At 37.4% G+C, this 26,273-nt stretch overlaps 2 protein-coding genes across 4 annotated transcripts in view; one reads left to right on the top strand and one right to left on the bottom strand.

Annotated features, from left to right (window-relative positions):
• RBL2 (RB transcriptional corepressor like 2) lies at positions 1 to 26,057 on the top strand. 3 transcript variants are annotated; one of them, XM_052798244.1, is made up of 22 exons: positions 1 to 252; positions 1,916 to 2,046; positions 3,224 to 3,424; positions 6,039 to 6,103; positions 10,356 to 10,484; positions 11,404 to 11,564; positions 11,670 to 11,734; positions 12,466 to 12,652; positions 14,584 to 14,750; positions 15,414 to 15,523; positions 16,407 to 16,510; positions 16,869 to 17,006; positions 17,506 to 17,670; positions 18,151 to 18,262; positions 18,923 to 19,195; positions 19,682 to 19,956; positions 20,550 to 20,726; positions 20,886 to 20,957; positions 21,344 to 21,461; positions 22,504 to 22,706; positions 23,138 to 23,302; positions 23,653 to 23,741. In XM_052798244.1, the coding sequence occupies exons 1-22, from the start codon at positions 55 to 57 to the stop codon at positions 23,683 to 23,685; spliced, it is 3,249 nt and encodes a 1,082-aa protein (XP_052654204.1). In that variant the 5' UTR covers positions 1 to 54; the 3' UTR covers positions 23,686 to 23,741. The 3 variants fall into 3 exon arrangements, with proteins under 3 accessions (XP_052654204.1, XP_052654203.1, XP_052654205.1); XM_052798243.1 differs by lacking the exon at positions 23,653 to 23,741 and adding an exon at positions 24,066 to 26,057 and having other exon boundaries at positions 2 to 252; XM_052798245.1 differs by lacking the exons at positions 1,916 to 2,046; positions 23,653 to 23,741 and adding an exon at positions 24,066 to 26,057 and having other exon boundaries at positions 130 to 252.
• AKTIP (AKT interacting protein) overlaps positions 17,988 to 26,273 on the bottom strand; it is a 29,814-nt gene continuing 21,528 nt past the window's right edge. The window contains exons 11-13 of the transcript XR_008236810.1: positions 25,902 to 25,945; positions 23,696 to 23,799; positions 17,988 to 21,425 (exon numbers count right to left, since the gene is read on the bottom strand). The gene's annotated coding sequence lies outside the window, so the exon portion shown is untranslated. The remainder of the gene's footprint in view (positions 21,426 to 23,695; positions 23,800 to 25,901; positions 25,946 to 26,273) is intronic.

Consider the following 26,273-nt stretch of genomic DNA (forward strand, 5'->3'; position numbering starts at 1 on the left):
GCGCAAGCGCAGTGGGCGGCGGGGCGGCGCTGCCCCCTAGCGCCGGGGTGCGGGATGCCGGGCGAGGAGGAGGACGAGGCCGAGTCGGGGGCCGGGGGGGGCGCCGCCGCCCCCTCCCCCTCGCCGCCGGCCGAGGAGGGGGACACCCGGCAGCGCTACGAGGAGCTGTGCAGCAGCCTCAATATGGACGAGCGCGCCCGCTCCGAGGCCTGGCTCAGCTACCAGAGCATGAAGCGCAACTATACCCTGGAGGTGAGGGGCGACGGGGCTCGGGGGGCCGCGCTGAGGCGGCGCGGGCGGGGAAGCCCGCGGGAGGGGGGAGGGAGAGCCCGCGAGGGGGCGGGAGGGAGAGGGTTAAGCGGGGGGAAGGGGAAGGGGACGGCCCTTGAGGCGCGACGGCCTCTCCCTCACACCGCCCGGCGCAGAGGCGCCGCCCGGGCGTTAGCTGGCAGCCGGCCGAGGGCACGTTTCGCCCGCGCAGCGCGGCCTCGGCCCGTCCCGTCAGCCCTCGACCCGCTCGGGGGTCGGCCGCGCCTCAGCCGCGGGAAGCGCCGCCGGGGGACGTGCCGTGACCGCGGCCGTCGCGCCCCCCCCGGGGGAGCCGGGCGGGGCCCGGCCCGCCGTCCGCACAGAAGGCGGCCGCGCAGCGGTGCTCTCCAGCTCCGAAATCGGGGAAAAAAATTATAATCCCGAGTCTCGGCGGTGAAAAGGCGTTAAAAATAAAAGCCATCGTACCGCTGTAGTCTTTCTACTGTCGGCTGCTTAGCGGACAAACGTAACGCGGTCAGCTCGGTGGACGTTTAGCGGTAGCCGCTCGATTGCCCGTCTAGATGCTCTCAGCGCAATTATAATAAACGGGGTTTTGCCTGAACGTGGCGCAAAACTTCGTGGATGGCTGAAGGCTTGCAGGTTTTGTAAGATCGTTCTTTAAAACGGTGACATAAAGCGGCGCACCCGCTTCGTTTGGGAGATGGCTTCTACCGGGAGATGCCTTTTACCGGGTGGCTTTTTATAAATAAAGGTGTTGCTTACGATAAAAGCACGTCTGTCTAGAGTTAATCGGAATTCTTTAGGGCTTCCTTTTCCGTAACCAGGCGGCTCTCAACGCAGAGCTAAAGGCAGTTTCGCACAGGTGGAAGGCGGTTAGTCCTGCCGTGCCTGGAGCTGCGTGCGTCTGCTGGAGGAAGGAGGTGTTTTGGTCTGCAAGCACCCCTGTCACACGCTGCTTGTAACCATCGGAAACGGGCTGGGAAGCTCAGAAAGAAAACTTGAGTTTTCCCCGAAGGTGTGTGCTCATCTGGCCCCGTGATACTATGTAACCCAAGAAACCCACAGCATCGAATTCAGACTTCTGTGCACCAATTTTTACTGTTCTTTTGCTATCAAAACGTTATTTTGTAATCGAGAAGAGAGAATAAGATTTGAAAGGTTTTCGTTTGAATTAATTTCTGTCTTTAGGTACCAGATTGAGTAATTGTTCTGTTGTGTAATACAGAGAAAAATGGAAACGATCTTTTTCTGTTCCCACTGTCTGTTCAGGGCAGAAGAATGTTTTGATAGCAGGGAACTGTAGCTTTTATATTTTAATTTTTTTTTAACACCAAGGCAGTACGAAATGTTATTAGAGGAGAAGAGCAACACTAAAAATACAGTTAAACTTAGGTTCACGGGTGAAATTTATAAGGTTAACTAGTAACTATGTAATTCTAGTTTTGACACAGTTCGATGTTAAGTATCTGTTTAGCACCTGTTTTTTCTGGTAGTTGAAAACACAAAGTAACTCAACAGAACTTTGAAACAACGAATCAACTTTCTCACTGCATTCGTTTAGGAAACAGTTCCATGGGTGCGTAGCTGAAGAGTACGGTTTTCTTTTCAATGAAGTCTTTTAGACACCTCATGTTTTAATTCACAGGGGAACGATCTGCATTGGCTAGCGTGTGCCTTGTATGTGGCTTGTAGAAAAGCAATTCCAACTGTGAGCAGAGGGACAGCTGAGGGAAATTATGTATCTTTAACCAGAATTTTGCGCTGTTCAGAACAAAGGTAACTTTTCTTTTTGCTAATTTTTCAACACTTACAAAATCTCAAAGATTGCTTATCAGCTTGTGAAATTTAGAACAAAAGCTAAATGTCTGTCTTGCTTCCTGCTTTTAAAGATAGAATTTATATCACTGGAATCTTTGGGTTATAGCTCATGGCCACAGAAGTAGGACAGTTCCATTTGTCATTACTGTGCTGTAAAAACACTGGTTTTCAAAATCAGATTGACTTCCCTCTCTCAAAGGAGAAACAAACTGGTCCCTGAAGAACAGTCTATTTTTGAAGGGTGTGCAAAGTATGACCTTCTCAAATGAGAAACCATTTTTACTTGGCTGTGAAAATATTCACGCAATTTATCCTTTTTTTTGTAAGAAGACTTCACTTTTCACATTTCCTGCTTTATGAAACTAAAGTGATGTCAGAATCTGATAAATTTGTTTGAAATGTTATGTCCATAAAGCAATGAAGAAAAACTTCCTGAAACAATCAACTTTATTTATTAGCAATCTGATTGTTTTGTAACAATTTAGTAGATTGGTAAAAAAAAAAAAATATTCTTATGCACTTTTTCTCCCCATCTCCTTTACTGTTGGAGCATTGCTATTGGTTTAAACAATACAAAAGTGTTCCTTTAAAAATGTTGGGTTTTCTTTTTTTTTTTCCAAAGCACAAATTCAGCGAATTGAATGTGGATACATTGCTTCTGTGATCTGGGCTATCAAAGACAAATAACACTGAAAAAGTAGATGTAGATAAAGGAATGAAAAATAAACAAAAGCCAAATTTATGAAGTGAAATTTATTGAAACTTAGGGTTTTTTTCACACTTTGTAGAATTTTCTTAGCATTGCATAACTCAAGAGTTTGTTAATAAATTTTTCAGAAAAAATGAGGGGAATCTGATTATAGAGTAATCTGACTGTTGGAGCTGATTGTGTCTTTGTGGGCAAAAGCCAGAACTGTGAATATATATTTAACATGGTCCTCAACCGAGGATATAAAAATATTTTGCTCATTCTTGTTTATGGGCAAAGGACTGGCTCTGAGTACATTGTCATGTTTGCAGGACTGCCATTTTATCAGTAGTTTGGGAAGTTGAAATTGTACTTTTCTTGAAAATGTATCGTGTATTTCTGAAAAAAACCTCACCCTTTCATGTCTAACCTGTTCGGTATTTTCAGCTTGATTGAGTTTTTTAACAAGATGAAAAAGTGGGAAGACATGGCAAATCTACCCTCCCAATTCAGAGAACGAACTGAGAGATTAGAGAGAAACTTTACAGTTTCTGCAGTAATTTTTAAGAAGTATGAGCCCATTTTTCAGGACATTTTCAGATATCCTCAAGAAGATCAACCTCGTCAACAGAGAGGAAGAAAACAGAGGTACGTTTGTGTTATTTCCAGACTGATTTTGGAGCATTACTGTTACAAAAATATAATGAAGTTGCTTGGTTGTTTTAGGTGTGTTTTTGACTGTATTTTCATAGTAGTTCTTTATAATATTGGAGTTGGTCTGTCTGTCCTTGCTCGCAGTAATTTTTGAATCTTTTCTTCAGTTTGTCAGATCTGACAGCGTGCAGAAAATCCCAAAGCTGCTAAGTTTCTATGATTTGGGAGGCGGGGGAAAGGGGAGAGATTAAAGTCAGCCTGTAGACAAGAGAAATATTAGTATTTCTAAGATGGGAAAGGCTGGAAGAATTTGATCATTGTACGATCTGTATGGCCTCAATAGCTCATAGAACAACTCAGCCTGTTTCACTGCCTAGTAAGTGCCCTAGTTTTCTTTATAGATGCAGATCTTCTGGATATTTTACTTTGTAGTAGAAGCTTTGTTTCTTTGTTACTGTTCGTATTAGGTGTGCTGTGAAAATTAAGTGCTAGCCTTCTTTTCTGGTTATTCTGATCTTAACAAGTTTTCATTTGTTTGTGCCAGCACTTAGCATGGCTTGTGATTTCTCCTGGTAGTTAGTAGAGATTGATTTATTCCCATTCATTATTTCTTTCATCTTCACTACTGTGAAGTGCTGTTGTTTGGTTGCTTTTATGGGGTTTTTGGGTTTGGGGTTTGTTTTTTTTTTATTTTATTTTACTTTTTTCTAATATTTACAGGCTATTTCTTGGTTGGGTTTTTTGGCTTTTTTTTTTTTTTTTTTCTTCCCTTGATGTTCTTGTGAGCATCACTTAGTAGTATTTGTAACCAAATGTATCTGAGTCTATAATAAAAGACAGGATTTTGTTGGAGAATGCAAAGGGTGAGTAAATTAGAATTGGACAATAGATGGAATAGAGTTATGTATTGAGATGAATATTTGATGTTGAAATGAAAATATACTGCATATATAATTCCATTATTAGAAGAGTAAACCCTGCTAGTTGGTTAGCTTGGATGGTAAAATGTAAAGTAATTTTGAAGATTTAAGTTGGAAGATGATACTTAATAATTTTTGTGTGAAACATATGTAATCTTTACGTAACCTGATGGAGTAACTAAATAAGAAAATAAAAGATTAAAGCTGAACAAACTACTGGAGAAATGGAAAACAACATGGCCTCGCAATGAATTAATTTGACCTGAACGGAAGAATTTCCAACTTAACTACATAATACTGAATGAAATAAATAATATTAAATACAGTCTTACAGAGCAAACTATGCTTCTAGAAACAGAGAAAACCTGATAAATACTATTTACATTGTGCAAGTACTGCTTGTTTTTGAGGCTCACATGACTATTTTACAATCCACGTTAGACAACTACGCTTTAAAAAACCTAGAAGGAATGTGATAATATTGGACAAAACATACCTTTATGCCGCCGCCTTTGCTGCTCTAATGTTCTCCTGTCTTGGGGATGAGCTGCAATATATTAAATAGCACTTCCAATGATATGTTATATGGAAACAAGGAATGATGCTGTGGAGTTATAAAAATTGGTGCTAGGGAAGGTTTTTTTTTTGTTTGTGGGGTTTTGGTTTTGGGTTTGTTTTGTTTTATTTTGTTTTTTTAATCCACACAGTAAATACTTGAGCATAGTTTCTGATTTGGGGGGGTGAAGTAAAAATATTTCAATGAGTTGATTATTTTGTCAAGATTTTCATGTTACCAAGAACACAAACCAAACTTAGTAGCCAGAACTGTGAAAGTAGGAAGGATATTTAGGAAAACCATCCAGTATACGTGGCAGTATTGAGAAATAACAAATCCTCAGTAGCTGCAAAGCATTTGATTTAAGAAGGGGCCTCATGAATGAGTTATATTTTATCTGAAAGCATTTTAAACAAAGACCAGCAGAGGAACTTTGTTCTGCTAAACATTTAATATATTTCAAAATTCTGTAAATTGTATAAGATCCCATACAAAATGGTTTATATTAGTACATAGATGACACTCTTGTGAACACACAGGTCTGAAAGTCTTGCCTGTACTGAGTATATTAATATCAACACACTGTGTAATGTGTTTCTCCAACAACATCTATACATGCTTATATTGCTCAGAATGCTTATGAAGAAGGAATTACAGCTCTGGCTCTCAAATTATTTCAACTGACTATATGTACCATTTGTTGTATAGAAAAGCAGAAATAACATTTTCTGTGTATTTTAAACTCAGATATTTACCTGTTCTTTAGAACTAAGGTCACAATTTTACCTTAAAAGAAAACATTTAGGCCAGCCATGTTTATCATTAAGTTTACAGTGATTTTCTGCTCAAGTCTTGGCCTATTCTTAATGGAATTTGCTGGGTTGGTCTGCTGTAGTGACATTTGAATCATTACATGCAGACTGAGACTGGGGTTCCACTTGTGTCCGCTAAACCAGGATGCGGCTTTCTGTATTACCTTCAGTCAGGTTTTTGTGGGAAGGGTTTAAGATTTTGGCCACATGATAGTAAAGCCTAATTTTCTTTTAGAATATTTGAATGTTGTGTGATGTTTTATTGCTCTTAATTCATTGAGCTTATTGGGTGTCTTCTTCCTGTATTTTTTCCCCAAAAGACGACAACCATGTACTGTGACTGAAGTTTTCCAGTTTTGTTGGGTGCTATTTGTTCATGCAAAAGGTAAGTGATTTGAAAGGGATTAAATACAGCAAACCTGGTTTTGTTAGTCGTTACTTTATATCAATCCTTAAACACTGAATAGGTGTAGGCATTTCTGAATTCAGAAATGCCTTTGGAGAAAGGACCTTCTCAGAACAGCCTGAAGGAAAGTATTCTGTCTAAATTTACCCGCTGTATGTTTTACCACACTTTTAAGGTGAGCTGTATGTGCAAATAGTTTGGTAGCTTTTACGTGGAGTATTTTTATGAAGTTTCCAGTATTGTGGAGACTTATGCTGTAATTCAAAGGGAAAAAAGTAGCTTAGAATTTTAGTGAATTCATATTTAGATGTTGTTGTAATTAACATAAGATGTATATGTATGTTTACTAGGAACAAAGAATATTTAAATTCCTCCTAAGTTTCCAGCAACGCTGAAAGTATTTAATGATTTTTTTTTTTTCTACAACCTAGTGAAAATTTATCATAAAATTGCAGGTGTGAATACTTTCACACTAGTGTCACAGATAGCATTCTAATTCTTTTGATAGCCTTTTTGCCACCCTACCTTTTTAAAAAACGAGCATACAGCAACTGTATCAAATAACCATATGCATTACTAAATACGTCTGCATATGCCTGTCTTGCAAGGGTGATTTTTCTCTTGCACTTTGGACATAGCAGTGTATATATAAATGGCTGACTGTCTTGAAGACTCGGATACCTTTGGAACACGTAAGGGGATCCTCTGTTAATATGCTTCTGCAGAAATAATGCAATGAACAGACAATATATTGCAATGTATATATAACCTTTATTGTAAGAGTAGCCTTAAAGCTAATAAGAACAGTAGAGGATTTCAGCAGTTTTTCTTGATAATGACTGATGGGAGAGAAAGCCACAAGAGGGAACAGGATTAAATCATTATTTTAGGCTTAAGTTGTTCAGTCATATCACATATAGTCTAAAGTCTTTCCTCATCAAACCTGTGTCTTAAAGAGTTTCTGCATACCTAGAGCTTTATTCAAGTATTGCTTGGATGAGTGTTCACTGGGAATTCTGTATAAGTAAGATAGTGTTTTGAGGAAAATAAAGACAAGAATTATATTTCTCACTGAAAGAAAGTCTTTGTAGATTCAGGTCTGTTAATAATTTCCAGAGACTTTTTATATTTTTTCATAAGAAAACTTCTAGTAGAAGAAAACTAATAGTTTAATTTCTACAATGAAAGTGATAAAAGGAATTTTGTTTTGGTTTGGGTGTGTGTGGTGGGGTGGTTTTTTCCCAGTTTAAAAGTGAATCAGTGTTAAGATTCCTGCAGTGTGCTGTGATTTTCTTAATTGGCAGCTTTTGAGGATAGGACAGAGTAGGCTGTCACAATATTGAATTATCTGGCACTAACTTTGTTCAATACAGATTAGCCTTTCTTTCTACACTGTACCACGTTGTGGAGGGCTGCCAGCAGCTCCCTTTTGGAAAAGTTACTGGCAATATTACTGGACCCTCACCATCACATCTTTGTACAAAGATCAAGAAGGTTGTGGTATTGCACAAGTGCTGTACTGAACACTGTATCTTATGCAGAAGATGCCTTTTTCCAATAGGCTGCAAATTCCACTTTATTGGGAAAGAGAAATCTTTCCTAAACAAGTATGTTGCTTGCAACCCTTGCAACAGTATGATTTTCATTTTTTTAATTTTTTTTTCATTCCAGAATAGCGCTCTCAAGTAGTATGAAATACCTATTCATATTCCACTGAGTCCAGAGGAGAGTTAGTAGTGTACTTTATTTCCAATCACTCAGGACTTTATTCTTTAGCACAGTTAGGCAGCTGAGGGAGTAAGTCGGTCCGTCTGAAAAATCACAGATTTTTCTTTTCCCTTTTATAAAATTCCTAATTCTATAGGTAGATTAGACAGTTGACAAGGTGCAAAGGGACTTTATGAGTCTTCCTATTGCTAAATTATTGGTTAATATGTTTGAGTAACTACATCATCAATTAACTACTTGTTAATTAGCGAGCCGCTTCAGACATACAAATTAACTTTGTAGAGAATACCATGTTGAGAACATAGTCAATTATATTTTACAAGAAAAAGGAAAATTTACAGTAATTATAAACTGCAAAATTAGTAAGTGGCTAGTGGTAAATTTATTAAAGTGTGGCAGCACAAAAATGGAAACTAAATGTTGACCATTTCAGGCATTAAATATTCATGTTAAGTTTTGTTCACTGTGTTTTGAGGGTTGGCAGTAATCCTTATCATGGCAACCGCACATCAGTGGCAAGTTCAGGCTTGTCTCTGTGATATTTCTGCAAGCCTGAAGATCATTGCGTTCAGTTTCACAAATGGAGAAAGTACAGGTCTTGTTCGTACTTCTGGTATACACTGCAAAGTAAGATAGTGACTTTGTTTAGTGATACTGCAATTCTTGCATACTATTTTTAAGAATTTATCTTTAAACTCTCTATCTTGACCTTTTTCTTTAAAATGGAAATGGAAAAAAAATACCTCTGCAGCACTGAGATAACTATTATTATTATTATTATTATTATTATTTGGTACTATGTTGTGAAAGGGAGTAGTAAGCTATTGTTTGAAATGTCATTGAGAAATCATTTGTATGAAACTACTGGTAGTGTAAAATTAGATTTATTTTTGACTCTGCTGACAGTAACAATTGTCGTGCTAGACTTAATGGTTATGAAAGTGGACCTACGTTATGAGAGTTACTTCTTTAAGATTTTTATTGATTAACATTTTGCTGTTGTACTTAGAACTTTCATTGCTTTGCTGTGAACCTTATTTGGTTATTTGGAAATAACTGATAAATGTGTACACTTAATTCAAATTTCCTGTAGGCTTCTTTATTTTAAATAGTTCCAATTATTTGCATTGAAATTATTTTTAACAAATGTGGAATCAGAAAATTAAATATAAATTTGAACAAACTGATACATTGCTGGTAGAAAAGTAACAGCATAATTTAGAAATATTCATACATACATTTTGATGTGTTCTGAGTGAGTTTATTACTGTGTGATAGATTTCTTCAAGGCTTTAAACCTGTTCTTCATAGTGGGCTCAGCTAAGTTGTTTGGAGCTTACCTGGGAAAAATGAAAAAAAAGACTAAAGGAGTTATTAGTATTGAAAGAGTCATAGAAAATCATGCTGTGCATATAAATTCATGGAATTGTGATTTATGGTATTAATTAATGGTATAGTTTATTTTACAAGACTGTTTTTAGCTATGGCCATTCCTCTAAAGGAATATCATAAACCTAAACGAGTTCAGTAAAGAGTAATGAATCTGAATATAATCTTTGTGAAAGGTGATAAAAGAGTGAAGAGGTTACAAGGATTTTTTTCTACAGGAAGATGATAAATAAAAAATACTTTAAAGGTATATGAAATAAAGCTACATTGTAAACCAGAGCAGAGAGACATATTTTAACTCTTTTGTAAAGCACAAGAGAAATGAAGTTAAATTTATGACTGTTTATAATGAGCATGGCCCCAGCAAAATTTTTGTAAAGAAAACAGATTGGTAAAGAAAAATAATCTCCTGACTGAGTTGAATATAGATTCATTCTGGACAATGGGGGGGAATTGAAAGAGGGGGTGGAGCTTGCTTTTTCTAGGACATCTGAACACTTGGGTCTAGCCTAGAAAAAGTTAAAGTTCTTTGCAACACTTTTCAGCAATGCAAAATTGGAGAAAAGGAAAGTCTCAGTTGGAACCCATTCTTCCCCCTTATAGACCCACCTGTTATAAGCAGAACAAGATTCTGCTTCAGGCAGATGGAGTAAGAATCTGTTGAAGGACGTAACTCTGCCAGACAGTAGGGCTTGAATTGCCAGAGTTATGGTAACAAATTTTTCTTCCTTGAGGTAGTTTGCATTATACAGTTCATGCTGCTTCAAGTTATTTATGCACTGATTAATCAGATTACTGTGAATGACTGAGTCTGCAATATCACGTTTATCAACATTTTGGTGAGGTTTGTTTTCAAAACAGCATAATATATTTGAGTTCCTACACAATTGCTGCTGTTCCTGAAAACATATTTTACTACTGTATTTGCTATATTTTATTAAGCGTGTGTCTGTTTTACTACCTGCATTTCTATCCAGATATTTATAGTCACCAAAGTCTGTGTTTCCAAGACTCCATTTTTGATTGTAATACAAATATCAACAGTTTCTTGGTTAAAAGAATTTAAAATCTATGCTGATTTTAATTAATGTCTTATGTCTTTCTAATATTGAAGGTAATTTTCCTATGATCAGTGATGACTTGGTCAATTCCTACCATCTCTTGTTATGTGCTTTGGATCTAGTGTATGGAAATGCTCTCCAGTGTCCTAATCGTAAAGAACTTCTGAATCCTAATTTTAAAGGTACGTTGAAGAAAACTATCTATCTTTATCCAAAGTCTGCAAGAACTTCTAAGGCTACTGAAATGAGTATGAATCTATGTGGCAGAGAATAAGTTGAATAATAGTGATTTGAAATATGTGGGAATTAATATTTTCTATATCTGGCTACGCAGTTAGATTTCCATTAATGTAGTATGTAATAACAGACTACTGAATTTTGTCAATAATATAGTAAGTCAAGAATTTAATTTACTATGGAAATACCATTCAAGGAAGTTCCAAAGTAAAAATGTCAGTTAATGACATTTTAATGTCAGCAAAAGAGTGCATAATGACACAGTCGTCATTGGACACAATCAGACTGGAGAGTTCCTGTGAGGCAGCAGTTTGGAAAGATCCAATGCTCAAATATGAGAGTGGCAACTTGATTGTTTCTTTCTCATTTCTGGATTGCTACTGTTCTCTTTCAGAAGAGAATGGAAATGTAGGTTGACTTGATAACCACAAATACAAATGAATGGTGAGAAGTTTCCTTTGAATTTCTGATGTAATTCTTTTCAGACTTATACTTCATTTTCAGTGCTGTACAGTATTCACATTTACTTTTTAGTGGCTCAGATGTGAACTGGGACCATTATCTCAAATTTATTTGAATAAATATTATAGTTCACAAGTGTTTGATTGATTTTTCTATTAGAACTGATATTTTTAATTTTTATCACACAATATCTAATTTTTTAAAATATCTGAGTCAAAATTGACTTTTGATAACATTATCAAATTGAGTGGGCATTATATAATTAATAATTCTTTCAAAGGATCTAATTAGTTTACCATTTTAATTTCACACTACCTAGACTACACAGCATAGAATTTAAGTTTAATAAGAAAACAAGGTATGGATTTGCAAAATTAAATAATACAGTATTCTTAATTGTAGGTCTACCTGATGACTTTCATAGTAAGGATTATAGAGTATCATCTGATCCTCCCTGCATCATTGAAAAACTGTGTTCATTACATTATGGATTAGTTTTAGAAGCAAAAGGCATAAAGGAACATTTTTGGAAGCCATACATTCGGAAACTTTTTGACAAAAAGGTTGGTCAATAAATTTGTAATGTAGAAAAATTTCTACTTACTCATTATCTCCAAAACCTTTTTAAGAACTGAAACGTCCATCCTTTGTTCTTAACTGTCTTGCAGCTTTTAAAAGGAAAAGATGAAAATCTGACTGGATTTCTAGATCCTGGGAACTTTGGAGATAGCTTGTGAGTCACTGTATTCATGGTTTGGTTTGCATTAGTATCCCTCTGTAATACAATTGCACTTGCACTATTATCTGTGTCTTAACTAATACTAGCTATTTGACTTGTGTATTTATTAATGTTTCTACATGACATTGCATTTCAGTTCCTTTCTTTGAGGTGGTGCAGTCTGAGGCGTATTTGAAAGAGGAATGATTCTTCAGGATGATGTTACTTGATGTCTGCTTTTATTCTTATGTTTCTATGTTTTGATTTTTTTGTATATAACTCAAAGTATTAGTATGAAAAAGATGTGGGAGCACATTAGATGAGTGGGAAGTGGGAGGGAAAAATTGGATTTGGTGGTATTTTTTTCTTTATAAACCTAGAGATGCTTATGAGTAGGACTCATTTTCTTTTAAATGGTAGGAAAACAGTTAAGTGTAGTTTATGATTATGTGATGCTGTGTACGTTTTGAGCTTGCAGCCAAATATGAGTTCTCAGTATTTTATTATGTTCCTCCTGCAGCTATACTAAATGGCAAGCCATCAGATGTAATGGAAAAATAATGTCCTTGCCTCTGTCATGTTTCAGATATTGTAGATTTTAAAGGAGCTCCAATGCTTCAGTCAGGGTTAAAAGAAGTTCTGAAGTAGACTTTCAAGAGACCAGAACTGTGTTCATTCAGTAAGCAGGTGAACAAAGCACTGTCTAAATAAAGGGGGTTTTGTATGTCTTTTCCTTTTTGCTGTAGCAAAGCTATCAACAAGGCCTACGAGGAGTATGTTTTGTCGGTAGGAAATCTTGATGAGCGAATATTTCTTGGGGAGGATGCAGATGAAGAAATTGGAACTCTTACAAGGTGCTTAAATACAACTTCAGGAATGGAAACAGCTGAAAGAGTACAAGTGAAGCATAATTTGCAGCAGCACTTTGACAGGGTGAGTGCCACATGGTCTGTGTTGCTCTTTTTATATGGAGAATAAGTTGAGTTAGTCTATGTCTGACGAAGAGAAGCAGCTACAAGAAATTACCATCTTTATTGTTCAAGGTGATCTGGGAGTGTACACAGCATAGCCGAGTTAGTTTTTGTAATTGATTAGATATATTGTTTACTTTGGGTTTTTTGGGGACAGAATTTCTCCATACATTTGGGGTTTCTTTGGTTAAATCCAGTATAGAGAATATTTAGGTAATTACCTAAAAAGGTGTGTTTAGGTAAATCTTTAGGTGAAGATTTTCAAGCACAAAAGAAGGGGCAATTCCCCATGGTGGTTTGGCACGTGCTGAATTGTCCTGCAACTGTTGGGGCCCTCTGGACCTGTCTGTCCAACTTCCCCTTCCCTCACATCTCTGTCTCATATGCAGAGTTTTTTGTTTAACGTATGCAAAGCTGCTCAGCGCTTTGCCCTATGCATTCTTTTTGTTTCCTTTTAACAGATGTGCTTCAGGTGTTAGTATTACATCTTTTTACAGTTTTAGTTAAATCACTAGGGAATGGTTCTCACCTTGCTTGCCTAAAAGCATGATACATACATATGTCTATATATGACTAATGAAATAGCATAGAATATGGTCTTTGAGAGGATAAAGAACAACACATGTTTCAGAACAATAAAGTGAAGACCTATAAAATTATCAGGGCCTTTGTGTGACTAGAGTAGCATTTGAAAAACAGGCACCGACTTTGAATGCAGACAAGTATACCTATGATTACAGAATATCAAAATGTTCCTGAAGATGGAAAAGATATCTTAAAGGAGGCAGGATACAAGACAGGCAAATAAAGAAGGATATAAGCTCTATTAGCATAATTAGATTACAGAGAGCAAAAGGGTAAAACAGTCTAGATCACTGAAATAGTTCTGTGATCTTTTCCAGAGTGAGAGTTGGTTAATGGCTTTCAACGTTCTGGAGAGAAAAGATCAAAATAACCTTATCTGCAAAATCAGTGCAAATAGTTAATTCTTCGCTTCTGATCTGTTTAAAGAAATAATCAACCACTTAGTTTTGCTGGCATATTTCTGGGTGCCTAACTCTTGTAGGTTTCTGTAGTGATGAAACAGTGTGGCCTGTGTGACAGCAGCTTGCAGCTGCAATGCTTGTGCTGTTGCATGCTCTTGGGGAGTCCAAGGCAGGGCTGGGGGAACCATCTTTCCTGGTAGGGTAGGGAAACAGAAATAAAACACACTTAAGAGTGTGTGGGGAAAATGGGACGAGTATTGGGAGGTAGACTTCATGGTGAGAAGACTGCAAAATGTAATGTATTCATTAAAATAGGGAAAATATTTCTTGGTTGTTGCGTGGTTCGATAATTAGAAGATGCATTGTTTTTGCTGTATATTAATTGAAGGAACATCCTTGATGTTGTTTTGATGTGATGATGGCTTGATCTGATGCAAATGAATTAAAATGCTAATCGTTAGATTCAGGACTTTTCATGTTAAGAATTAAACCTGCTGAAAGGAAACCCTGGCTCAGTATGCTTTTCCTATAAGCTACAGCTACCTTTGGTACGCAAGGGATAGGAAGGGACTGCTAGGGTTTCGGGTTTTTTTTCTAGATTGGCCTAGTTGTTTCACACTTCAGTCCCAGTATCTGCATTTCAGTGTGAGGTCACATCCTCTCTGTTTATATGTTTATACTGTACTGTTTGATACAAACATCCAAGTGACACAGATAAATCTTTTATTGCTGGCTATTATCTAAGACGTGAACTAGTTTGGGCTGTTTGATTCCTAGCCATTTTTTCCAGGCATATATCGTAACACAGGGTAAGAATTCTACAGATTGACACTTCTAGGTTATGACATGTATCTAAGTTTTATAACAGTGTACAGTTATATGCTTTTTTTTTTTTTTGTCTTTTTAGTCCAAATCACTTAGGATTACAACCCCACTTACTGGCCGCAAGTATATTAAAGAGAGCAACCCATATGTGACACCTGTTTCCATAGCAACATACAGTTTGAGCCGCCTTCATACGATGCTGGCAGGACTGAAGAATGCCCCCAGTGAAAATCTGGAGCAAATACTCAGGTAAGTTTGATGTTTAGCTAACCAAATAATTCTATTTTTTTAAATAGTTTTAATATGAAACATTAATGATGAACAGTGTACTTTAAAATGTGAGTCAGTCTTGAAAGGTTCTGGAGTAAAACAGGACCCAGGAAGACATTTAAATTTCAAAAGACTTTGTTCTCTTTATGTAGATACATTTGTCCTTAAAAGACTGGTGGCTGTAAGAACATGCAACGTTTAAAACCCAACAGTTCTGAGCTTCTCTAACAATAAACTGCTAATACAAAATTTTCAAGGCTTTTCTTCTTCCTACTTAGCACATCATTCCATACTGTAGGAGATGCAAAATAAAATTTATTCTCCATGTAGATAAACTGTTGCTTCAGGCACAATATATTTTAAAACAATTTTTATATCACGTGGAAAATGCTGTTTCAATATTTATCCCTGATCATGAAAAGATGCGCATATTTACTACAGTGTATAGAATAACAATAATAGTAATATGCTGTGGACATTTTACAGTACATATATAGTTAGGCACATATGGGCATGTTTGTATTGCTATGCAATATATTTACAGTTTCATGCTTTTATCATATTAAAAAATAGTTGTAGATTTTTTTCTTTTTTTGTCTTAGTAGGAATAGTATGTTGAAAATGTTTAGTTTTTATTTTCAGGGCATGTTCCAGAGATCCTTCTCAATCTATTGCAAACAGAGTAAAAGAAATGTATCAAGTATACTGCCAGAGCATGCAGTCTGAAGGAGAATTCAGTAATTTTTCCAAAGGTGGGAAACATTTTGCTTACACAGACAAGAATTAAAATGCCTGTAAACACATTCATCTCTTGTAACTTAGTTTTACTTACACGTTATGCTTTAGCACAAGTGTCTCTCATATTACTTTTGTCTTTTCCTGTATTCTTAAGACATGGCAAATTTCAACCTTGCATACAATTTTATAATCAGCCTTAGCTTAAATCACTGGAATTTGATGATACTTTCCGTTCTACAGAAGTGAAACGAAAAGCACTGTTAAGGGTACCACTTTTTCTCTCAAATATAAGAGTAATAGCAACGGCATGGATTTTTGTGATAGTAATGAAAAATCTGACTAATTGTAGTCTTTAAATTTTGGCAATTTTGGCTTACAAACCAAGATACATTAGTACAGATACTAAAACACTGCCAGTATAAATTATTATTTACAAAGTTGTCATGAATTGTGAAATGCATGAAGACGCATTGAAAACAGAAGATGCTGTTTCTTAATAGGGCCTTCCTCTGTTCTTGTCAGCATAGTTGCTTCAGTGTTTTCTGTTGCCCAGTGCAGGCTGGATCCATATAGGTGTACTTTTCAATGTATTTTCTGAACTTGAAATATGTATATTGTATTATAGCAATGTTAAGGATTGTTCTTCATATATGGTGTTTTCATCAAAATCTGGGTTCAGTAATAAGTTATTCTGCTTTGCATTCACAAGTCAGCGCAGCACAGGAGAGGGTTTCCTCAGTTAACTTTAACGTAACTAACTGGTTCAGTCCTGAAAGTATTGTAGCCATAGCAGCACAGAAATCCACACAAGCTCCTAAATCATTGTATCTCTATAGCTTAAGAATATAATTCTTTTATCGCATTTCACCATATTGTTTCTATTTAAAATTCCTGCAGATGTTGCTAGTAAGCATTTTCGTCGTGCTGAGGTGCTATACTACAAGGTCTTGGAGTCAGTCATTGAGCAAGAGAGGAGGAGACTGGGAGACACCGACTTATCTGTAAGGAAAACTAATCAAATTATACCTCATTTTTAAAGTTGGGCCTACAACAAAGGAAACCAGTTGTAGAGCAGAACAGACAGCTATTTAAAATGAGGCTAAATCTCTAAAAAGTAGCGTGAAAATACACAGGAATGGAAGAAAAAGTGTACAAGAAATCATTTGCGTTTGCAAACACAAAGCTATATGAAATTTTTAATGAGTAAAGATGGCTCATTTTGGATTCTGTTCTGTCTCTTACAAAATAACATCTCTTTTTATAAGCTTGATAATCTTGCTGTTGAGGCAGAATAGAAAGCATTTTATTGTTCTATAGTTACACTGTAAATGAGCATTAAAATTTGCAACTCTCTTGCAGGCAATACTGGAACAAGATGTGTTTCATAGATCTCTGCTGGCATGTTGCCTTGAGATAATTACCTTTACATATAAGCCACCTGGAAACTTCCCATTCATCACTGAAATATTTGACATTCCAGTTTATCATTTTTATAAGGTAAAGTGTTTGATAGCTAGAAGTGCTTATCAATTCATGAGTACTCTATTGACTTATAATTTAATCTCTTTACCCAGATGTTAACTTACACATAAACCTTCATTCTCAGCTTTGCGCCTTTTTGTATTGAAAAAATATTACCCAGGTACCTGTCATTCTGGGGTGTCTTGGGCATTTAAAAATCAAAATACTGTTAGCAGTTTAACACAGGAGCAGTATCCAAGTATCTATACAGTAACTAATGGATTATCATTTTATCATGACCTATTGTTGTAGCTATTCAGCAACAGTGTTTGACATGTTTGTTTAGAAAGATACAAATATCTTGTCTTCTGCTAAAACTGCAAGACAACATATGATGGAGTCATTGTAATGCAGCATGAATACTTCTAATAGTCGTCTCCCTTGAAAATCAGAAATTCTAATTGGATGTTTCTGTGAGAAGAAATAAATGTATGAAACAAGTACATTATGTTGATCATAACTATCTGCCTTGCAGGTAATTGAGGTTTTCATTAGAGCAGAGGATGGCCTTTGTCGGGAAGTAGTAAAACACCTTAATCATATTGAAGAACAGATCTTGGAAAGTATGGCATGGAAACAGGAATCCATATTGTGGGACAGAATCAGAGATAATGAAAACAAAGTTCCTAGTTGCGAAGAGGTGAGCACTTGTTGGTATGTTTTACATAGGTTTCCTACTCAGACAGGATGGTAGAGAGTGGATGTTATACCCTGAAGGAGAGGCTGTGCGTGTCCAAATTTCAGTTTCACCCTATAAGCTACTCAGGGCAGAGAAAACAGTAAATGGGGTGTGCTCTGCTCTGTTCATGGACAGCTCTAGAGAGACATCCAAAATGGAGACATGCAGCTGAGATGTTTCTCCCCCAGTATTTGCACAGTGTAGCAGAACAATGAACACAATGGACAAGCAGGGAAGGTTTGGAGCAGTCACACTTGAAAAGATTACTAGACAAGAAGTATGGAAAGTACAGACTTTTAACTGTAGTCATAGAAAGATTATTCCAGTACTGTGTGTTCTAGAGTAGTACAATCCCTACAAAGTTTTAGTTAGGCTTTTAATAAATTTATTATGTAGTTAATCTGCGATACAGACACTCTAATAAAAGTATAAATATTTTAGGTAATGCCACCTCAGTATTTTGAGAGATCTGCTGGGAACAGTGTTGTAGGTTCACCATTGACACCAAGACGAATAAATGAGGTTCGTGCTGAAACTGGAGGATTAGGAAAAGGTGAGACTTTTTTTAAGCATAACATACTTACACTTCTTAGACCATGGCTTTAATTTTTAAATCTAAGTGGTGTACAACAAGGAAGCTGCTTTAATGTCAATGTATAGTTAACTGCAAACACACACATTTGTAAATGGTATTTCTATTGCAACTCACATAGTTAAGTCAGATGTCTGGGAAGGATGCATTCATCATTTCAGTGTGAACAAAATACTATTTTGATAGGGTGTTTTCAGGAAGTTATGTATATGAACAGCATAGATGTATGTGTACATATGTATATGTTAAATATTTATACACGCGCAGTACTTATGTTCTAATAGGTAGCACTTGAATAGTTTGCTTTATTGTTATACCAGAATAGAAGCTCCACTATATATTTAGTTATGTAAAGTCTCAACCTTTTCTCTGGAAAAATAAAACATAATACCTTAATATTTTTCTAAGCTAAACACAGCATTATTTGAGACTGTCACCTCTAAAAACAATCATCTGTAAGCCACAAAGGTAGACATAAGGAATTTTTAAAAATGCTTCCCAAAGAGCTTTGCATGACATAGTTTGGTTCTCATTAGACTTCTGTCACATATTTGTGTTATAAGGCATTAAAGAACAAGAGTTAAATATATATATGTGTGTGTGTGTGTTTTTAATTCACAGGCCTTTCATCCTCTCCAACTACCCTGTATGACAGATACAGTTCTCCTACAGCCAATCCTACAAGGAGAAGACTGTTTGTTGATAACGAAAATACCTCTGACAGTGGAACTCCAGTAAGAGTTTCCCAACAGCCCGTAGTAAATACCGTGCCTGTGCAGAACATGAATCCTGAAGCAATGTCAGTAACTCCAGTGCCTGGCCAGACACTGGTTACAGTGGCAACTGCCACCGTAACAGCCAACAACGGGCAAACTGTGACAATACCAGTACAAGGTGAGAGAAAAGCCACTAAAGAATTATTGAGGCTTGTTCCTGTCAGAGTATTAGTACACAGTAAGGGGGAGGCGGGGGGAACAGTACACCGGTAGAGAAAAAGTTTGTTTAAGGATTCATAACTGGGAAAAATTGTTTGAACAGATGAGCAGAATTTAGAAACCAAACATGTACAGCACAAGGATGTTCTGACTGCCAACATCTATTTTATAAAATTTAGTTATTTCAGTAAGCCTTCCTTCCTGAACTGGCATGGGATGAAAGTTGCATTAGTATGAAAAACTTAGTTCAATTTCATTATCTTCTTCTCTCCTTATGATGAAAAGTCCAAAAGTATTTTGATGCAACAATTTCATATACACTAAACACATAGTTACAGTTATAAGCGACTAATAACATGATTACTGAATTCTTTAAAAAAAACCAGACCACAACCTCCCCTCCATCAACCTGCTCTTATTTCAGAGTCTTTCTCTTAAATTACAGGTATTGCCAATGAAAATGGAGGAATAACTTTCTTCCCAGTCCAAGTAAATGTAGGTACCCAGCCTCAAGCTGTCTCTGGTCCCATTCAGCCTCTCAGTGCCCAGACTCTTGCTGGTACCCTGAACACTCAGATGACTGGGGCAACATTGCAGTTACCAGGCCAGTTAACTGTTCAGCAGATCTCTCCTGGAGAGCAAAGACAAACCCAGCAATTTACCACTGCCATGTCCATCAGGCCTCGGAAGATGGGCTCACTTTCACTCTTCTTTAGAAAGGTACTTTTCAGTCTAATTTGTGTTTTGCTTAGTTTGTATTTTGATAAGCCTTCAGTGATTTTTAAAATAGGTACTTATTACTACTACGCGAATATTCAATTTCAAAGTTCATCTCTACCCTTTGTCTGTTCATACACGTACCTGAAGAGTAGTTTTCTTATGCAGACAACTTCTCACTAGCAAAGGAGTAGACTATCACCACAGCTATCACATCACAAGTTGTGAAGCAGATTATGTACTTGGCCAGCAGGTACTTAAAGGTGTCCATTTTCTTTAAGGCTCGCTCTTTAAAAGGAAGAAATCACCTTTCAGACATTCTGGTTTATTCAATCCAGCGGTTTCCTGTCAGGCTATGCAGTACCCTTCCTGTGCTCAGGACAACTCAGAATTTAAGCTTCAAACAACTGTTTTCTTAGCATCAATACCAGTACTGAGAATGTCTGTGTCTTGTAAGAAAAAAGTTAAATTTAGTTATTCTTCTTTTGGCTTATCATTTGCACAAGTTCTACAGGGTGGGCAAGCCTGAACTACTCCTTAGCTGGGTAGGAAAAGCAGTATTGCTGTGGCCCTAAGCACAGTCTCCATTTCAACAGGTGTATCATTTAGCTAGTGTTCGTCTGAGAGACCTCTGTGTCAAACTCGATATATCTGATGAACTGCGGAAGAAGATCTGGACATGTTTTGAGTATTCCTTGGTGCACTGCCCTGAAATCATGATGGATAGACATTTGGATCAGCTGCTGATGTGTGCCATCTATGTAATGGCTAAGGTACAGTGTGAATAAAGAAAAAGCAAACAAACAAAACACTTCTTTAAGACTTAATATTCCAGAGATTGCAATTCCTCAAAAAAACCCACAAAACCAACCAAACACTACACAAACAAACAAATCAACCCACATTTAACTTTTCTGTTCATGTCCTATTAGGTTACTAAGGAAGATAGGTCATTTCAGAATATTATGCGCTGTTATCGGACACAACCACAAGCCAAGAGTCATGTAAGTAGAGGTAGTATTAAACAACGTGGTATTCTGTTTATTAAATGCCTTAGTTCTATTTTAGGAATGGATCGCTTTTTACAGTAACATTTAGTATTAAATGAGTACAGTCTGTGAGCCATTCTCCTCAAAAGACAGCAGTCGCATCCAAAATCCTGCGCTACTGAAAGCTTTTTATGCTAAACTATACCTAAAATAGAAAATATCTTTACTTAAAACCTAAGAAGGCAGTGCCTATGGGATAATACTCCTCTTAGGAGGCTGTATTTTCCCCTGTAAGAAGCAGTTTGATACCACAATGCAGTTTCTAACAAGCAGATATATCGTGCAGACTATTGTTTTGTGATGATGTAACTGCATGTCTAATCATCTCTTTTTCCCTGCAGGTATATCGCAGTGTCCTGATAAAAGGCAGGAGGAGACGACGACGCTCTGGCAGCAGTGACAGCAGTAGCCAGCAGAACTCACCTACAGACAGAAGTAAAGAGAGAAACAAAGAAAGAAGTGAGTGATTCCAACTTCAGATGTTTGTTTTTAATTCCATTTCCAAAACGGTGTGCATAAAGGAAGAGTTAGGTTTTGTGTCACCCCACCACAAACAATTCTTTCTTTGGTAAACTTGGACACAATTAAAAATATATTGATAACATTTAAGAGTTGCTATAACTCAAGCTTAATATTATACCCCCTTTGACAGTTTTGAATCTATCACCATGTGCACTTAGCCGAAGAGTTTACCATGATGGCCAGCCTGAACTCTTTGAGTTGAGTTTGTACACCAAAGAACATGTCTTTGTAGAATGAAAGGAAATCAGTAGCTGGCTGTCTTCAGAGATAGGAAGAAAGCCACCCACAACATCTATTTTAGCATATCTGACATCTCTGAAGATTCTTTTCTTGATACTTGAACTGACACATTTTCCTTGAATTAACTTTTATAAAGAAAAGCAAATACGTGATGCTGTATATTCCTACCACCAGTTCTCAAGATATTTAATAGATGATGGTATAAACTGTAGGTATTAATGTTTTCTGTCACAGAAGTGGCAGGGAGGGGAAGAAAAAGATATAGATAGATAGATATAAAAGTATTACCAAGCCAAATATTTCTACTACTAGCTGAAAAAGACTACCGTTCCTTATTTGAAATTGTGCCAGCTGGCGACAAGAAAGAGCTACTGTTAAAAGCATAGCGCAAATGCCTACAAAATGGAGTTTTAGCTCTGCTTGTATTGTGATGAAATTCAGCTTATACAGAAAAGCCACTTGCAGTTTATCCAGTATTAAGTTGGAAATCAAATGTGTTTCTGTACACATACTTGGCAGTTTGTTGGTCTTTAACAACATACTGCTTTTTTGTAAGGTAAGATGCCAAGGGAACAAAATTAGCATCACTGATATTGACACCAGGTTCATGGTCACTATACTGCAATTTAAAAGTCTGGAACGCAGTTTTTGTATGCAGCTGAGCGTCTGGGATTATAGTATTTGAAGTGCATTAAACAGTTGTGGCTGAATAAAGGAGAGATTGCTCTCGTTTTTACAGCTAGCAGAGACTCCAGTCCAGTAATGCGATCCAGCAGCACCCTGCCCGTACCACATCCCAACAGCGCTCCCCCAACTCCAACCCGACTGACGGGTGCCAATAGTGACACTGAGGAGGAAGAGCGAGGGGACCTTATACAATTCTACAACAACATGTATATCGAGCAGATTAAAGAATTTGCCCTGAAGTATACTTCAAATGCGGTAAGTTAAATTCTGTGCTTTTCATTAGTAATAGATCTTTTTTTTACTGTATATGCAGTAAAGTACTCTTAGCTAACCTCACTGTAAGCAAATTCAAGGGATTATATTTTTATGACAGTAATTTCACCTCAAGGACATACTTTGCAGCTAAAATACTAAGTACTTTTGATGCCTATATGATGTTTCCTCCAGTATGAGAGACACAGCACTGAGCAATGTCATCTGCCAGCCTTAGAAAAGTAAGATAAAAAAATACTAATCTGGCCTAATAACATGACAAAACTTGCATCTGTTCTAAATACATATGGTGTGACATTACTGGAAAAAAAACCTAAACTGTGTTTATGGTGACCAACTCACAAAAGCCTTACTGTAGTAACGCCTGAGATCAGATACCAATTATTGGGTGATTTTCATTTTCTTTTGAGCAGACTGATTCTCCTCCACTCTCGCCCTACCCATTTGTAAGGATTGGCTCCCCTCGCAGAATACAGCTGTCCCAGAATCACCCAGTGTACATCTCGCCACACAAAAACGAGCCTACTCTCTCTCCTCGAGAGAAAATATTCTATTATTTCAGCAGCAGCCCATCGAAGGTGAGTCAAAAAGGGTTTAGTTTGCTTTTATAAATCCTTAATTCTACTTTTTCTTTTTGGTAGTGAAATTACAGGAGATTGTGCAACACACCTTTCTGTTCATATAACATGTACCTTCTCACCTAATGCTCTTCCACCTGTCTGTTCAGGTATCTAAGAAGTTGTAAAGCAATTAGGTGTCCAAGCTACTTGTGTACTTTTAAAAGAAGTTACTCTTTGTACCAACACACCTGACAGACTCAGGAGGCACGGCAATGGTACCCTTTGCTTTCAGGGAACAGATGGGTTATATGGGTCGGAGACTGTTGAAAGAGAACATTAAGTACAATCACAAACTCTTATCTACCTAGTGGGGAAAAATCCTCCAAATGGCCTTAACATGAAAGGACTAACCAGGTGAACATGTAACAGGCTGAATCTTGTCCTCTCTGGTCACCAAGAATGAAGTAGAAATCTTCCCTGTGAAGCATCTTCATTCTAGATAGGGATTGTTGTGCCTATGGTGTAAGGTAAGAGTCCTAACTATGGATGGAAGGGCTTTCAGCTCTACATGCATTGAAACAAGCAGCTTGCTGGAGTCTGAGTAAGACTCTAGCATACTCTAATGGAAAGACCAGTACAGTGATTAAAAAGGTACAGTACAGATCTCCAGAAATAAAGCATACGTAATCCCATTGTAATGCAATTAAAAAAAGTTCACTTTATATTTTGGTAGTCACAATAATGAGAGATAATTCTACTTTTTCCCCTCGCCCCCCTCCAGAGGCTAAAGGAAATTAACAGCATGGTTAGAACTGGAGAAACTCCAACAAAGAAGAGAGGCATTCTCTTAGAAGACAGTACTGAAGCACCAGCCAAGCGAATCTGCCAGGAGAACCACACCGCTCTGTTAAGACGACTACAAGACGTAGCAAATGACAGAGGGTCTCACTGAGTCCGGTGTTTCAGCACAGATCTTCCCTCGTTGCTGCTCTGCCGGGCCAGGCTGCTTAGCCCATCACACGGAGTCACCAAGCCTTTGCAAGTGTCTTCAGCCAGGCTGTCCTCTTCCCACCTCACCACCCTGATCGTGACCTGTCTCCTGCCAGACAGTGCTGAGCCTTTGTACTTGTCAGGAAGGGGCAGGAGGAGAGTCTCCCACAACGTCCACGGCAGCGAGGATACGCTGCTGTGACCCAGCCTCACCCCGTAGTTAAGCTAACCATAAGGCAAGCGATCCATCTCCAGGCTTTGGCTTCGGCAAGCAGCTGAAGTGCTTTCTGTTGCTTGGAGCATGCATCCCTAACATAGCTTTCTACTGTGCACCAGGTATTTAAATCCGTTTGCTCTAACCAGTCCACTCATGCAGTTTGTAGCAGTGCTTCACCATTTTCATCTTTGGACTAGGAAGTTATACGTGCATCAGACATGGGAGCGCTGCACTGAGATAACCATATTCAACAGTGTCTTGGTTTGTACAGTAATGACCTCCACAAAAACAATTACTTACAAGTACTGTTCTAGCAAAGTCCAGTTCTGCTTGGAAAAGGAAGATGGAAATAATCTTTCAGCCCTGAAGGAAGCTGTCTGGATGGATTCTTGCCATATTCAGGATGTTGCGTGTGCCCCTGAAAACCATCACGTTGTTTTGCTTTAATGTTTGGGCACCTTGTTGTACAAAGATAGATAATTTTGTTTATGCATTGTTTTTAGCTGTGCAATGTTTTAAAGTGAACTCATGTTCAAAAGGTGGCACTTTTGATAGGGCTGTGAAGCGTCATTTTTAAGGAAGAGTAGTTTTGCTGTATATTTGCAATGGCACTTTCTAAATGTGAATATTTTTTTTCAAAGGCTGACTTCAGATGTCTTTCTGTGTCGAAGCAATTTGACTTTTGTATTTATTTTCAAATTGACATCCCGTAGCTCCCCTCTTCAGCAAATGGCATTAAGAATTCATTTTAACTTGATGTATATGCAGTAAATGAATGCAGGAAGCTAGGGATGTTTGCTTTTTTCCAAGGAATTTTATATGCTTGTCATGTTTCTTCAGGTTGCTTTTCCCGAGAGTCAGGAACTGGCCACCTTGCTTACTGAGTAGAAGGACAGTGGTGTCCATCTCTTAAAACATATACTTTGCTTTTTTGTTTGGTTTTAAAGGACAGGGTTTGGGGGGTTGTGTTGTTTGTGTTTTGGGGTTTGGGGGGGGGTTGTTTTTTTTGGTTTTTTTGGTTTTTTTGTTTTTTTTTTTTTTTTTAACAGACTAAATCAGGCTGCCTGGGAGAAATTTCTCCCCTACTAACAGGATAAGAAAGTGGTGCATATATTAGACTTACTAGTTGTTTTTATTTAAAATAGTTCCAAAATACCAGACTTATTAGGAAAGCATTAAGCATACTAAAACTGGTACAGTATACCAATTTACCCCTTTGCATAACTGGGGACAGTGGTGATGTTAATGCAAAATGTAGCGCGCACAGATTGTACAGGTTTTTATAAGGAAGCAAAAGTTAAAAGCTTCGTGTTTTCAGTCATTCCTGCTCCTCTGAATAATGGGAAAATTTAGGACTTAATTCCACTGTAAATTTAATTAAAGTAAAATTAAAGCATCTTTCATTCTTACCTGCATAACAAAAAGGCTGAAGTCAGGAAATTGTGTAGATGTTTCTGTAAAAATATTTATGAAATTGTCAGACAATTCTTGTTACTCTGTACCATTTATGTTACTTTGTATGAAAATATTGCAAGTGTATTTTTCAATAAAGAACTTATAAACTCAGTTTTATGTTCTTGTGTGAAAAAAGCATCTTATGTGCAAAGCTAAGAATAGTCTGTAGCTCTCAAACACTAGGTTTGACTGCTTAGTGCAAAAAGAAAGTATCAAAGCGATCAGAGCTGAGGTCCACAAGGCACATGATATACTTGAGATTACAAGAACTTCAGTCAAACATTGCAATTAGTGGTTTGAAAAAAAAAAAAAAAAAGAAAAGAAGAG

Source organism: Harpia harpyja, chromosome 9 (assembly GCF_026419915.1).
Source record: "Harpia harpyja isolate bHarHar1 chromosome 9, bHarHar1 primary haplotype, whole genome shotgun sequence".
NCBI classification, from domain to species: domain Eukaryota; kingdom Metazoa; phylum Chordata; class Aves; order Accipitriformes; family Accipitridae; genus Harpia; species Harpia harpyja.